Source organism: Ranitomeya variabilis, chromosome 2 (genome assembly GCF_051348905.1).
Source record: "Ranitomeya variabilis isolate aRanVar5 chromosome 2, aRanVar5.hap1, whole genome shotgun sequence".
NCBI classification, from domain to species: domain Eukaryota; kingdom Metazoa; phylum Chordata; class Amphibia; order Anura; family Dendrobatidae; genus Ranitomeya; species Ranitomeya variabilis.
The window spans coordinates 1,073,873,196-1,073,888,869 of NC_135233.1; the positions used below are offsets into that span (position 1 = coordinate 1,073,873,196).

At 45.3% G+C, this 15,674-nt stretch overlaps 1 protein-coding gene across 1 annotated transcript in view; it reads right to left on the bottom strand.

The window, feature by feature from the left end:
- Positions 1–15,674, bottom strand: part of LOC143808685 (cytochrome P450 2K1-like) — a 64,697-nt gene that overhangs the window by 16,808 nt on the left and 32,215 nt on the right. Inside the window, exon 6 of the mRNA XM_077291595.1 lies at positions 5,212–5,388. Coding sequence (XP_077147710.1) covers positions 5,212–5,388 — 177 coding nt within the window. The remainder of the gene's footprint in view (positions 1–5,211; positions 5,389–15,674) is intronic.

Here is a 15,674-nt window from a genome sequence, read left to right on the forward strand (position 1 = left end):
TCACAACCCAGTCCTCGACTGGAGAGCTATGTCTGTGTTGAGCTGGGGATGTAAGGGGGCTCATGGGGATGTACCTGTGGTTTCCATTTCATCATCCATTCCCTCTGAAATTCCTGAGTTCCTGTCTGACTATCGTGACGTCTTTGAAGAATCCAAGCTTGGTTCGTTACCTCCGCACCGAGAGTGCGATTGTGCCATAGATTTAATCCCGGGTAGTAAATACCCAAAGGGTCGTTTATTTAAACTGTCTGTGCCTGAACATGCTGCTATGCGAGAATATATAAAGGAGTCCTTGGAAAAGGGACATATTCGTCCATCGTCATCTCCCTTAGGAGCCGGTTTTTTCTTTGTGTCAAAAAAAGACGGCTCTTTGAGACCATGTATTGATTATCGGCTTTTGAATAAAATCACTGTTAAATATCAATACCCATTGCCGTTGCTGACTGATTTGTTTGCTCGCATAAAGGGGGCCAAGTGGTTCTCTAAGATTGACCTTCGTGGGGCGTATAATTTGGTGCGAATCAGGCAGGGGGATGAGTGGAAAACCGCATTTAATACGCCCGAGGGCCACTTTGAGTATTTAGTGATGCCTTTTGGTCTTTCTAATGCTCCGTCAGTTTTCCAGTCCTTTATGCATGATATTTTTCGCGATTATTTGGATAAATTTATGATTGTGTATCTGGATGATATTCTGATTTTTTCGGATGACTGGGACTCTCATGTCCAGCAAGTCAGGAGGGTTTTTCAGGTTTTGCGGTCTAATTCTTTGTGTGTGAAGGGTTCTAAGTGTGTTTTTGGGGTACAGAGGATTTCCTTTTTGGGATATATTTTTTCCCCCTCTTCCATTGAAATGGATCCTGTCAAGGTTCAAGCTATTTGTGATTGGACGCAGCCCTCTTCTCTTAAGAGTCTTCAGAAATTTTTGGGCTTTGCTAACTTTTATCGTCGATTTATTGCTGGTTTTTCGGATATTGCCAAGCCATTGACCGATTTGACTAAGAAGGGTGCTGATGTTGCTGATTGGTCCCCTGATGCTGTGGAGGCCTTTCGGGAGCTTAAGCGCCGTTTTTCCTCTGCCCCTGTGTTGCGTCAGCCTGATGTTGCTCTACCTTTTCAGGTTGAGGTCGACGCTTCTGAGATCGGAGCTGGGGCAGTGTTGTCGCAGAAAAGTTCTGACTGCTCCGTGATGAGGCCTTGTGCCTTCTTTTCCCGTAAATTTTTGCCCGCTGAGCGGAATTATGATGTTGGGAATCGGGAGCTTTTGGCCATGAAGTGGGCTTTTGAGGAGTGGCGCCATTGGCTTGAGGGGGCCAGACATCAGGTGGTGGTATTGACTGACCACAAAAATTTGATTTATCTTGAGACCGCCAGGCGCCTGAATCCTAGACAGGCGCGCTGGTCATTATTTTTCTCTCGGTTTAATTTTGTGGTGTCATACCTACCGGGTTCTAAGAATGTTAAGGCGGATGCCCTTTCTAGGAGTTTTGAGCCTGACTCGCCTGGTAACTCTGAGCCCACAGGTATCCTAAAGGATGGAGTGGTATTGTCAGCCGTTTCTCCAGACCTGCGGCGGGCCTTGCAGGAGTTTCAGGCGGAGAGACCTGATCGTTGCCCACCTGATAAACTGTTTGTTCCTGATGATTGGACCAGTAGAGTCATCTCTGAGGTTCATTCTTCTGCGTTGGCAGGTCATCCTGGCATTTTTGGTACCAGGGATTTGGTGGCAAGGTCCTTCTGGTGGCCTTCCCTGTCACGAGATGTGCGAGGCTTTGTGCAGTCTTGTGACGTTTGTGCTCGGGCCAAGCCTTGTTGTTCTCGGGCTAGTGGATTATTGTTGCCCTTGCCTATTCCTAAGAGGCCTTGGACGCACATCTCGATGGATTTTATTTCAGATCTGCCTGTTTCTCAGAAGATGTCTGTCATCTGGGTGGTGTGTGACCGTTTTTCTAAGATGGTCCATTTGGTTCCTCTGCCCAAGTTACCTTCTTCTTCCGAGTTGGTTCCTCTGTTTTTTCAAAATGTTGTTCGTTTGCATGGTATTCCTGAGAATATCGTTTCTGACAGAGGGACCCAATTCGTGTCTAGATTTTGGCGGGCATTCTGTGCTAGGATGGGCATAGATTTATCTTTTTCGTCCGCTTTCCATCCTCAGACGAATGGCCAGACCGAGCGGATTAATCAGACCCTGGAGACATATCTGAGGTGTTTTGTGTCTGCTGACCAGGATGATTGGGTTGCTTTTTTGCCATTGGCGGAGTTCGCTCTCAATAATCGGGCCAGCTCTGCCACTTTGGTGTCCCCGTTTTTCTGTAATTCGGGGTTTCATCCTCGATTTTCCTCTGGTCAGGTGGAATCTTCGGATTGTCCTGGAGTGGATGCTGTGGTGGAGAGATTGCATCAGATCTGGGGGCAGGTGGTGGACAATTTGAGGTTGTCCCAGGAGAAGACTCAGCTTTTTGCCAACCGCCACCGTCGTGTTGGTCCTCGGCTTTCTGTTGGGGATTTGGTGTGGTTGTCTTCTCGTTTTGTCCCTATGAGGGTCTCTTCTCCTAAGTTTAAGCCTCGGTTTATCGGCCCGTATAAGATATTGGAGATTCTTAACCCTGTTTCCTTCCGTTTGGACCTCCCTGCATCCTTTTCTATTCATAACGTTTTTCATCGGTCATTATTGCGCAGGTATGAGGTACCGGTTGTGCCTTCCGTTGAGCCTCCTGCTCCGGTGTTGGTTGAGGGTGAGTTGGAGTACGTTGTGGAGAAAATTTTGGACTCTCGTGTTTCCAGACGGAGACTCCAGTATCTGGTCAAGTGGAAGGGATACGGCCAGGAGGATAATTCTTGGGTGAATGCATCTGATGTTCATGCCTCCGATCTGGTTCGTGCCTTTCATAGGGCCCATCCTGATCGCCCTGGTGGTTCTGGTGAGGGTTCGGTGCCCCCTCCTTGAGGGGGGGGTACTGTTGTGAATTTGGATTCTGGGCTCCCCCGGTGGCTACTGGTGGAATTGAACTGGTGTCTTCATCTTCTCTGTTCACCTGTTCCCATCAAGATGTGGGAGTCGCTATATAACCTTGCTGCTCTGTTAGTTTCTTGCCGGTCAACAATGTTATCAGAAGCCTCTCTGTGCTTGTTCCTGCTCCTAGACAACTACTAGATAAGTTGGACTCTTGTCCATGTTTGTTTTTGCATTTTGTTCCAGTTCACAGCTGTAGTTTCGTTACTGTGTCTGGAAAGCTCTTGTGAACGGGAATTGCCACTCTGGTGTTATGAGTTAATGCCAGAGTTTTAAAGTAATTTCTGGATGGTGTTTTTGATAGGGTTTTCAGCTGACCATGAAAGTGTCCTTTCTGTCTTCTGCTATGTAGTAAGTGGACCTCAAATTTGCTAAACCTATTTTCATACTACGTTTGTTATTTCATCTCAACTCACCGCCAATACATGTGGGGGGCCTCTGTCTCCTTTCGGGGTATTTCTCTAGAGGTGAGCTAGGACTAATATTTTCCTCTGCTAGCTTTATTTAGTCCTCCGGCTGGGCTGGGCATCTAGAATCAACGTAGGCATGCTACCCGGCCACTGCTAGTTGTGCGTTAGGTTTAGTTCATGGTCAGCTCAGTTCCCATCTTCCAAGAGCTAGTTCCTATATATGCTTATGCTATGTTCTCTTGCCATTGAGATCATGACAGGTTTGTTTTCCAGCAGTGAGTGTGGATTTGAAAGTAGAGAGGTACTGTTTCAAAGTGATGAAATGCTCTTTGGAATGTGATCTTTTCCATCTCTGCAACCCTGGAAGCCTGCCTCAGTTCTTTAGTCAGGCCAAGGCTGACTGTTGATTGTACAAGCTTTGGTATGTGTGGGGGGGTTGACTGATTTGAGAGCTGCAGCTGTTGTGGTGTTATACAAAGTGGCAACAGCACCTGCATTGTTTGAGGAATTTATATTTGCAAGAGGGAGAAGGGATTCAGAAAATGAGTGTAGATCAAGGTGGTTGAGATTTATGTGATGGTGTGCAAGTTTGTGAAGCTGGGATGGTTCACCTGTATGATAGAAGGGTATGTAAGTAGGTTGTGGTCAGAAAGAAGGAGAGGTGAGTTAGAGAGGTTAGATAGGAAACAGAGTTGGGGGAAAATGAGGTCCAGTGTATGGCCATCTTTGTGAGTGGCTGCGGAAGAACATTGAGGGAGGCCGAAGGAGGAAGTGAGAGATAAAAGCTTAGAGACAGCTGAGTGGGATGTTTCAATGGGGATGTTGAACTTACCCATGACGATCGTGGGGATGACAACAGAAAGGAAGTGAAGTAACCAGGTGGTGAAGTAATTGAAGAAGGTGGTTGCTGGCCTTGGTGGTGGTAGATAACATCCAGTTGTGGGTTTGAGGGGGAGTAGATGTGCATAGAATGCACCTTAAAAGAAGGGAGAATAGTAGAAGGCAGCAGTTGAATTTGGGTGAAGGAGCAGTTATCTGACAGGAGAAAACCAACTCCTCCACCATGCTTGGTGCTGGGGTGGAGGTGTGTATTTGCATATTGGCTTTTTCAAAGGGGAGTAGATATTGAAAAAGTCAACGAGTCAGGGGCTGCCAGGGTGTGCTGCAACGGTCTGGACCTACCATGGGTAAGCCTCTGAAGGGCTGTTGTGTTTTTTGTTGTGGCATTGGCACATGGGTACATTTTATTAATTCTTGCACTGACTCTTATTTAATACTGTCCATGTGCATTAATGATATTCATTCTCCCAGCTTTCCCAGGTACAGTCATTTTTTCACCCTACACCTTCCCCTTGCATACCTTCATTTCTCCTCCATTTATATGTACTATTTCTACATGTATTTTGTCCAAATAATTTTTACTGCGATTTTTTTTAATAAAACTTGTATGTTTATTCATATAATATGCTTTGCTGCTACTCCATTTTTTCTTAGTTTTCTAAAACCCAAAGTAGAGCACAACAGAGGGCAGCACACTCAGGGGAAGGAAATGGAGACAAGCATACCGGAACAGGTATGTAATATAAGATATATTACAGATTTTCATGTGTACTATTGATGTATGAAATAAAAATTATCACAACAGTTACTTTTTCCGTTTCTTGTAATCTTCAACAGCCCCAGCTACCATGTGCCATTTATAATACTACAAAATTGACACTTCTAAAACGTTAATTATGCCAGACGACAAGATCAGATCTATCACACATGTAACAGTGCATATTTTAGTACCTCTCGTTGTTTCACCAAGAACGAGTCGATAAGGTTCCTCTGGTCATTTACGTCCAGTTGTTCCCTGTGGATGGTGAAGGTCTCTTGAAGGAATGCGTGCATTTCATTTACATTCCTGTTCACCTTTTCTGACACACTCGTAAACCAGCGCATCACAGATGGATATGTGTTATAAAGCTGCACAGAAAGAAATAGATGACCTCAGTATTTCTATTTCTAACCAGGTATATTCCTAAAACTGTTATCCAAAATACAAAAGTTCCACTTACACACAGGATGGTTGCAATTGTTTTCTTTTCAATTGAAAAAGACGCTAGTCCAGTGTTGAAACGCATTGTGGAAATAAAAACCTTCAACTCATCTCGGTCATAAGGATTCTTCATTACAGCACAGCAACCTCATATCCAAATTGGTCAACTTATCCCCAATAGCTGCTATCATGTGACAGAAGGATTGGGTGTTTTGTTGGTCCATAGTTTTTTATCAATTTTTAAGGATGTCCAGCTGTCTTAAATGTCAGGATGTCTTAAAGCTGTTTTTATCCAGATTCCAGGAATCTGGGAATTTGACATGGCAGGGAAGTAAGGTTTCAGCATACCCAATCCTAGGTTTATAGAGGAGATAAGTAAACATGAGCTGAGTCAATTGCATATATGTTGAGGTAGATCGGTTCCCTCAGCTGTACACAGAGGTAGACATGAGAACAATGTCCCTTTAAGAGCTTCACTAGTTTATTATATATGCGGCATAATCCATGGTGAAGTAAAAATAAACACATTTGGCCAAAAACAGGAAGACAAAACAAAGTGATAGCAGAAAGCACAGTCCTTGTGGTAGCGGGGATCTGCCCGCTCAGGGTTAGCAAATACACACAGTTAACACAACCACAAACAATTGTCTGGAGTTAGCCTCTTGAGACACACCGAATGCCTCTGGAGGCTGACTATTTAAACCTCAGGTCACACCCTTTGGAGATAAGGTGGGCAACCTCCCACCTGCTCTATGGTTGTCCACAAAAACCCAGCCCTCAAAATAGCCGATTAGCCCCTCTCAACACAGTGTGCTGGAGAAGACTTCTTGGTTTCAAATCACTGAAGCTAATAGCCTCAGTGAAACGTATCACTTGTATAGCAAAAGGTGCAGCCTGCAAGTCTAACAACCTTCCTAAATTTTCTGCATCAGAGTGAATAATTGCCTCTTGGACTCACAGACCAAAATAGTACATATTCCATATAAAATGCATAATAAATATAGATTTTTTTTAAATGATTAAAAATTACAATTATTTAAAATAATAATAATAATAATCTTTAGTTATATAGCGCCAACATAAATCGCAGCGCTTAACAATTCAATTTTTTTTAAGCTGCAGCTGTTGTAGGGAATAAGAAAATGAAAATGAAAAACATCTGCATGGAGGCCTTTCACTAATTGCTCAGGGTTGAAAGAAGCTATATTTCTAATAAAATGGAAGTGGAAACAAAAATGTAGTCAACACACCCCTTATATTGTTAGGGATGTTGTTACACTTGCAGGCAACACCTTTTGCTATACAAGTCCAACTCATACAGAGTACTTTTTAGGCCATGAAAATAGTTAAGGCTACGTTCACATTTGCGTTGTTGTGTGTTGCGTCGACGATGCATCGGCGACGCAACGCACAACGCATGCAAAACGCATGCAAAACGCATTGTTTTTTGACGCATGCGCCCTTTTTTCTATGAAAAAGGACGCACAAAAAATGCAACTTGCTGCGTCCTGTGCGCCCCGACGCGTGCGCCCAAAAAGACGCATGTGTCAAAAAACGCATCACAACGCATGTCCATGCGCCCCCATGTTAAATATAGGGGTGCATGACGCATGCGGCGACGCTGCGGCGCCCGACGCTGCGGCGCCGAACGCAAATGTGAACGTAGCCTTAAACAGATTTCAATAAACATATAATTTTTAATCATTTTTATTTGACATTTATTCATCTGGGATTCTCCAGAAATGCCTTTTTTTATCTATCCTTCACACTCTATGGAATTCCTTATGTTTTCCCTTTTTTCTTGCGTTTGACTCCATCTGTCACTAATACACAATGCCAGGGAGCAAGTCTATGAATAAGTGGCTTACTGGGGTGAACTATACTCTGATGAAGAAGGACCACGTCTCCTTCGAAGCGCATCGGTTTCTAGCCAATCTAAGTGCCAGTGACGTCACCCTTGCCACGCTCCCTGATTGCTTAGATACTCAGCGGCAGCGCTTCCAGCAAAAGCAAGCAGTGTTCGTACAACTTTTGTAAGCCCCAGGGAGACATGCTAGCAGGTGGACAGTCCTGAAAAAACATTGCTCGCTCCAGTAGGACCTTGCCAGTATCCAGTGCTGAGATAGAAGTTTCAACTCATTCATTCTAGTAAGTACCGAACTCTGAACAGTGCTTCTGTATATGTGGCATTATATACAGATAATTCCAGTGGTTGACGGTCTTTACTCAAATATAAATCACTATCGTATGCTGTGCAGTAGCGCAGTAGCTTTTTGCATTGATATAAACCGGAATATGAGTTTAAGCTTAGATACCTCAAAGTATCTCCCTTTTACTCTCATGACAGCTTTACATCCCCTTGGCATTCTATCATGCTGCTTCATCAGGTGGTCACCTGGAATGGCTTCCAATAAATAGGTCTATCTCATTTAGAGTTTATTTGTGGAAGAACAAGCCTTTAGAAAGCATCTGCGGCAATCTGTTGTGTTTTGGAAAGGCAGTGTTGGTACACAGTCTCTATTACATGACTTTTCTAAGCCAGGATATAATAAGAACCACTCAATTAAAAATGTAAACTTTGACAGTTCATCATTACTATGAAATATCAAGGTCAGTCAATCTAGAAAATTGTTAGAACTTTGAAGGTATCTTCAAGTTTAGTCATGAAAACTATAAATTCATACCCTGGTGACAGCCACGGGAAAGGAAGTAAAATAATTAGCTTTACTGCAGAGGATAAGTTCATCAGAGTTACAAGTCTCTGAAACTAAAAATTGATTGCCCCTCAGATAACATCAACATCAACTGTCTAGATAAATGTAACGCCCGCCATGGGGTACTCGGTACCAGGTCTGATACTTAAAGGGATGTGTCACAGCGGCGGCAGCGACCCGGTCCGTGGCCCTGGGCACCCATGTTAAAAGGATGGTCTTTAAAGGAGTTAGTTGAATAATAAAAGTTTGTGACGCCACCTGTGGTATTTGGTCAGAGGTGACTCTTGTGGACTCTTCTTTTTCATTTTAGAGCTTGTTCTCCAGGTGACAAGGAAATTGCAGTGGCATGTTGATTATAGTTTCTCTCTTGCCTCTGTCTTGCTTGAGACAAACTTCTCTTTACAAACTCTTGCACTTTGCTGTATCACTGCTGCCGCTCTGAATCCCAGTCTGCATCTGGTGATGTGACTTCAGGTGTTAAGAATCCCATGTCCAAGTCAATAGGTAGTTTGCCAGGTCTTACTCTCATTATGTAGGCTGGAGTGCAGTAGGTAGAATTCACCGGGATATGGTTATACAGATCTACCAAGTCTGGCAACTTCTCTGGCCACAATTTAATAAAGTCTCTCTTTTAAGTACAGTCTCTTAGGCGCACAAGACTGTTATGGACCTGGTGGTTAGGAGCACCCGGAATGACCTGATGAGTAAACCAGAAATCGGGACAAGCTCTGGGGAAGTGGGAACTCTGCTGACCGCAAACCCTACTCCTGTCACACACACTAGAAATAGCCGTGGAGCGTACCTAACTCTCCCTAGACGCCTCTTCACAGCCTAAGAGCTAACTACCCCTAAAGATAGAAATAGAAGCCTAACCTTGCCTCAGAGAAATTCCCCAAAGGAAAAGGCAGCCCCCCACATATATTGACTGTGAGTCAAGAGGAAAGTCACAAACACAGGAATGAAACAGGTTTTAGCAAAGGAGGCCAGACCTCACTAAATAGTCAGAGGATAGAAAAGGGAACTATGCGGTCAGCACAAAAAACTACAAAAACCACGCAGAGTATGCAAAAAGACCCCCACACCGACTCACGGTGTGGAGGTGCAACTCAGCACCCCCAGAGCTTCCAGCTAGCAAGGGAATATCATGATAGCAAGCTGGACTAGAATTTATCAGTACTAAGAAATCTATTCAGGAAGCAGTAACAACAAATGAACTAGCAAGGACTTAGCTTCTGCTGGAGTAGACAGGTCCTCAGAGAAGTCCTAGAGAGATCTGAACCAATACTGAGACATTGACAGCTGGCATGAAGTAACGATCTGAGTGGAGTTAAATAGGGAAGCCAGCCTAGCAATAAACGAGGGCAGCTGAGAAAGCCAACCTCAGTGACCAGCAGTTCCGCTCAAAGCCACCAGAGGGAGTGCAAGAGCAGAATTAACCAAAATGCCATTCATGACCACAGGAGGGAGTCTGAGAACGGAATTCACAACAGTACCCCCCCCTTGAGGAGGGGTCACCAAACCCTCACCAGGGCCCCCAGGCCGATCAGGATGAGCCAAATGAAAGGCACGAACCAAATTGGCAGCATGGACATCGGAGGCAACAACCCAGGAATTATCCTCCTGACCATAGCACTTCCACTTAACCAGGTACTGAAGCTTCCGTCTCGAAATACGAGAATCCAAAATTTTTTCCACCACATACTCCAACTCCCCCTCAACCAACACCGGAGCAGGAGGATCAACGGAGGGAACCATAGGCGCCACGTACCTCCGCAACAACGACCTATGGAACACATTATGGATGGCAAAAGAAGCTGGAAGGACCAAACGAAATGACACAGGGTTGAGAATTTCAGAAATCTTATAAGGACCAATGAAACGAGGCTTAAACTTAGGAGAAGAAACTTTCATAGGAACATAACGAGAAGACAACCAAACCAAATCCCCAACACGAAGTCGGGGACCAACACAACGACGGCGGTTAGCGAAACGTTGAGCCTTCTCCTGGGACAACGTCAGATTATCCACTACATGAGTCCAAATTTGCTGCAACCTGTCCACCACAGAATCCACACCAGGACAGTCAGAAGGCTCAACCTGCCCTGAAGAAAAACGAGGATGAAAACCAGAATTGCAAAAAATAGGCGAAACCAAAGTAGCCGAACTAGCCCGATTATTAAGGGCGAACTCAGCCAATGGCAAGAAGGTCACCCAATCATCCTGATCAGCAGAAACAAAGCATCTCAGATAGGTTTCCAAAGTCTGGTTGGTTTGTTCGGTTTGGCCATTTGTCTGAAGATGGAAAGCCGAAGAAAAAGACAAATCAATGCCCATCTTAGCACAAAAGGGCGCCAAAACCTAGAGACAAACTGGGAACCTCTGTCCGACACAATGTTCTCCGGAATGCCATGCAAACGAACCACATGTTGAAAAAATAATGGCACCAAATCAGAGGAGGAAGGTAATTTAGGCAAGGGTACCAAATGGACCATCTTAGAAAAGCGATCACAAACCACCCAGATGACAGCCATCCTTTGAGAGACAGGAAGATCTGAAATAAAATCCATGGAAACATGCGCCCAAGGCCTTTCGGGACCGGCAAGGGCAAAAGCAACCCACTGGCACGAGAACAGCAGGGCTTAGCCCGAAAACAAATCCCACAGGACTGCACAAAAGAACGCACATCCCGTGACAAGGAAGGCCACCAAAAGGACCTAGCCACCAAATCTCTGGTACCAAAAATCCCAGGATGACCAGCCAACACCGAGCAATGAACCTCAGAAATAACTCTGCTAGTCCATCTATCAGGGACAAACAGTTTCTCTGCTGGACAACGGTCAGGTCTATCAGCCTGAAACTCCTGCAGCACCCGCCACAAATCAGGGGAGATGGCAGACAGAATTACCCCCTCTTTGAGAATACCAGCCGGCTCAGGGACACCCGGAGAATCAGGCACAAAACTCCTAGAAAGGACATCCGCCTTCACATTCTTAGAACCTGGAAGGTATGAGACCACAAAATTGAAACAGGAGAAAAACAGCGACCATCGAGCCTGTCTAGGATTCAACCGCTTGGCAGACTCGAGATAAGTCATATTCTTGTGATCCATCAAGACCACCACGAGGTACTTGGCTCCCTCAAGCCAATGTCGCCACTCCTCGAATGCCCACTTCATAGCCAGCAGCTCCCGATTGCCAACATCATAATTACGCTCAGCAGGTGAAAACTTTCTAGAAAAGAAGGCACAAGGCTTCATCACAGAGCCATCAGAACTTCTTTGAGACAAAACAGCCCCTGCTCCAATCTCAGAAGCACCAACCTCGACCTGAAAAGGGAGCAAAATATCTGGCTGACGCAACACAGGGGCCGAAGAAAAACGACGTTTCAGCTCCTGAAAAGCCTCAACAGCCGCAGAGGACCAATTCACCACATTAGCACCTTTCTTTGTCAAATCAGTCAAAGGTTTAACCACACTAGAAAAATTAGCGATGAAGCGACGGTAAAAATTAGCAAAGCCCAGGAATTTCTGAAGACTCTTCACAGATGTAGGTTGAGTCCAATCATAAATGGCCTGAACTTTAACAGGATCCATCTTGATAGTAGAAGGGGAAAAAATGAAGCCCAAAAAGGAAACCTTCTGAACTCCGAAGAGACATTTAGACCCCTTCACAAACAATGAATTAGCACAAAGGACCTGGAATACCATTCTGACCTGCTTCACATGAGACTCCCAATCATCCGAAAAGACCAAAATATCATCCAAATATACAATCATGAATCTATCCAGATACTTTCGGAAGATGTCATGCATAAAGGACTGAAACACAGATGGAGCATTAGAAAGCCCGAATGGCATCACCAGGTACTCAAAATGGCCCTAGGGCATATTAAATGCTGTTTTCCATTCATCACCCTGTTTAATACGCACAAGGTTATACGCCCCTCGAAGATCTATCTTGGTGAACCAACTAGCCCCCTTAATCCGAGCAAACAAATCAGACAGCAGAGGCAAAGGGTACTGAAATTTGACCGTGATTTTATTGAGAAGGCGGTAATCTATACAGGGTCTCAGAGAACCATCCTTCTTGGCCACAAAAAAGAACCCTGCTCCCAACGGTGATGAAGACGGGCGAATATGCCCTTTCTCCAAGGACTCCTTTATATAACTCTGCATAGCGGCGTGTTCTGGCACAGATAAATTGAAAAGTCGGCCCTTAGGAAACTTACTACCAGGAATCAAATTTATAGCACAATCACAATCCCTATGAGGGGGTAGGGCACTGGATTTGGGCTCATCAAATACATCCTGGTAATCCGACAGAAACTCGGGGACTTCAGAAGGAGTGGAAGAAGAAATTGACACCAACGGAACATCGCCATGTACTCCTTGACAACCCCAACTAGACACAGACATTGATTTCCAATCCAATACTGGATTATGAACCTGTAGCCATGGCAAACCCAACACGACCACATCATGCAAATTATGCAACACCAAAAAGCGAATATCCTCCTGATGTGCAGGAGCCATGCACATGGTCAACTGAGTCCAGTACTGAGGTTTATTCTTGGCCAAAGGCGTAGCATCAATTCCCCTTAGTGGAATAGGATACTGCAAAGGCTCCAAGAAAAAACCACAGCGCCTGGCAAACTCCAAGTCCATCAAATTCAGGGCAGCGCCCGAATCCACAAATGCCATAACCAAGTAGGACGACAAAGAGCAAATCAGAGTAACAGACAAAAGAAATTTAGGCTGTACAGTACCAATGGTGACAGACCTAGCAAACCGCTTAGTGCGCTTAGGACAATCAGAGATAGCATGAGTGGGGTCACCACAGTAAAAACACAGCCCATTCTGACGTCTGTGTTCTTGCCGTTCAGTTCTGGTCAAAGTTCTATCACATTGCCTAAGCTCAGGCCTCTGCTCAGAGGACACCGCCAAATGGTGCACAACCTTGCGCTCGTGCAAACGCCGATCAATTTGAATGGCTAAGGACATTGATTCATTCAGACCAGCAGGCGTGGGGAACCCCACCATAACATCCTTAAGGGCTTCAGAAAGACCCTTTCTAAAAATTGCTGCAAGGGCACACTCATTCCATTGAGTAAGCAAAGACCATTTTCTAAACTTCTGACAATATCCCTCAGCTTCATCCTGACCCTGACACAAAGCCAGCAAGATTTTCTCTGCCTGGTCCACTGAATTCGGTTCGTCATAAAGCAATCCAAGCGCCAGAAAAAACGCATCTACATTAAGCAATGCAGGATCTCCTGGCGCAAGGGAGAATGCCCAGTCTTGAGGGTCGCCACGCAACAAAGAAATAATAATTTTTACTTGCTGAATGGGGTCACCAGAGGAGCGGGGTTTCAAAGCAAGAAACAGTCTACAATTATTTTTGAAATTCAGAAACTTAGATCTATCCCCAGAAAACAAGTTAGGAATTGGAATTCTAGGCTCTAACATTGGATTCTGAACTACATAATCTTGAATGCTTTGTACCCTTGCAGTGAGTTGATCCACACAAGAGGACAGACCTTGAATATCCATATCTACACCTGAGTCCTGAACCACCCAGAGGTTAAGGGGAAAAGAGAGACAAAACACTCTGCAAAGAAAAAAAAATGGGTTCAGAACTTCTCTTATCCCTCTTTTGAGATGCATTAACACTTTGTGGGCCAGCTGTACTGTTATGGACCTGGTGGTTAGGAGCACCCGGAATGACCTGATGATTAAACCAGAAATCGGGACAAGCTCTGGGGAAGTGGGAACTCTGCTGACCGCAAACCCTACACCTGTCACACACACTAGAAATAGCCGTGGAGCGTACCTAACTCTCCCTAGACGCCTCTTCACAGCCTAAGAGCTAACTACCCCTAAAGATAGAAATAGAAGCCTAACCTTGCCTCAGAGAAATTCCCCAAAGGAAAAGGCAGCCCCCCACATATATTGACTGTGAGTCAAGAGGAAAGTCACAAACACAGGAATGAAACAAGTTTTAGCAAAGGAGCCCAGACCTCACTAAATAGTCAGAGGATAGAAAAGGGAACTATGCGGTCAGCACAAAAAACTACAAAAACCACGCAGAGTATGCAAAAAGACCCCCACACCGACTCACGGTGTGGAGGTGCAACTCAGCACCCCCAGAGCTTCCAGCTAGCAAGGAAATATCATGATAGCAAGCTGGACTAGAATTTAGCAGTACTAAGAAATATATTCAGGAAGCAGTAACAACAAATGAACTAGCAAGGACTTAGCTTCTGCTGGAGTAGACAGGTCCTCAGAGAAGTCCTAGAGAGATCTGAACCAATACTGAGACATTGACAGCTGGCATGAAGTAACGATCTGAGTGGAGTTAAATAGGGAAGCCAGCCTAGCAATAAACGAGGGCAGCTGAGAAAGCCAACCTCAGTGACCAGCAGTTCCGCTCAAAGCCACCAGAGGGAGTCCAAGAGCAGAATTAACCAAAATACCATTCATGACCACAGGAGGGAGTCCGAGAACGGAATTCACAACACAAGGCCATTTTAATGGGTCGGTCCATTCTGTTCATGACCCAAGATGAGTTGCCCATCAGGGCAGTGGGGTACTCGGTACTGAGTCCGGTACTTAAAGGGATATGTCACGGCAGCAGCGACCCAGTCCATGGCCTTGAGCGCCCATGTTAAAGGGATGGTCTTTAAAGGGGTTAGTTGAATAATAAAAGTTTGTGATGCCACCTGTGGTATTCAGTCAGGGGTGACCGACGCTGCTCAAAGGGGTCTACTCTTTACCTCTTTATTTGGTTCAAGGCAGCCACAGTCCAGGGTACCGAATCAGGGATGCTGATGTGGTCCGGCTGACTTGGAAGAGAATTGGGAATCCCTGTAACCAGGTGAGGTTGGAAGCCTTCCTTCTAGCACTGTGGTGTTGTAGTCTCTTGCTGCCTTAGGCCTCACACAAGGTCCTCACGTTCTCACTGTCCCCCTTTTGGTAGGACACTACCCATACAACAGGTAGCTCGAGCCTTTTTACAGGATGTCTATCATGACCCGGGCTCTATTTGCTACTTTGTCCTCAGGTGCCAATGGTGGTCGGGTGACTTGAAGTCCAGCATCCCCTGGTTTCTGCTGTGATACCTAAAGTGCTGCACAACCTCATTAATCTGGCTACCGGCATATGCTCTCAGCGTGGAGGAAGCCCTGTCGCAACTTCTCTCTCCAGCTCCTTACTCTCCTGTGCTTCTTCTCCCTCTCAGTCTCCTACAGACTGTTCTGCTTTCTTTTTTCTTCCCAGGAGCTGCAGAATCACTCGGGTCCATGACCCTAGCTTTCCTTCCTCTCACCTCGCTCTCCTCTCACCAACTGTCTAACTCTAACTGCCTAGGAACTGACTCCTCCTCCTGACCAGAGAGAGCAGCTCACCTGAAATTGGATGTAGAGCTCCCTCTTCTGGCCTGGAGTCAGAACAGTGTTGTGTGTGCTGAATACCTGTCAAAAGGATCCTTCCTTGCTTCCAAGCA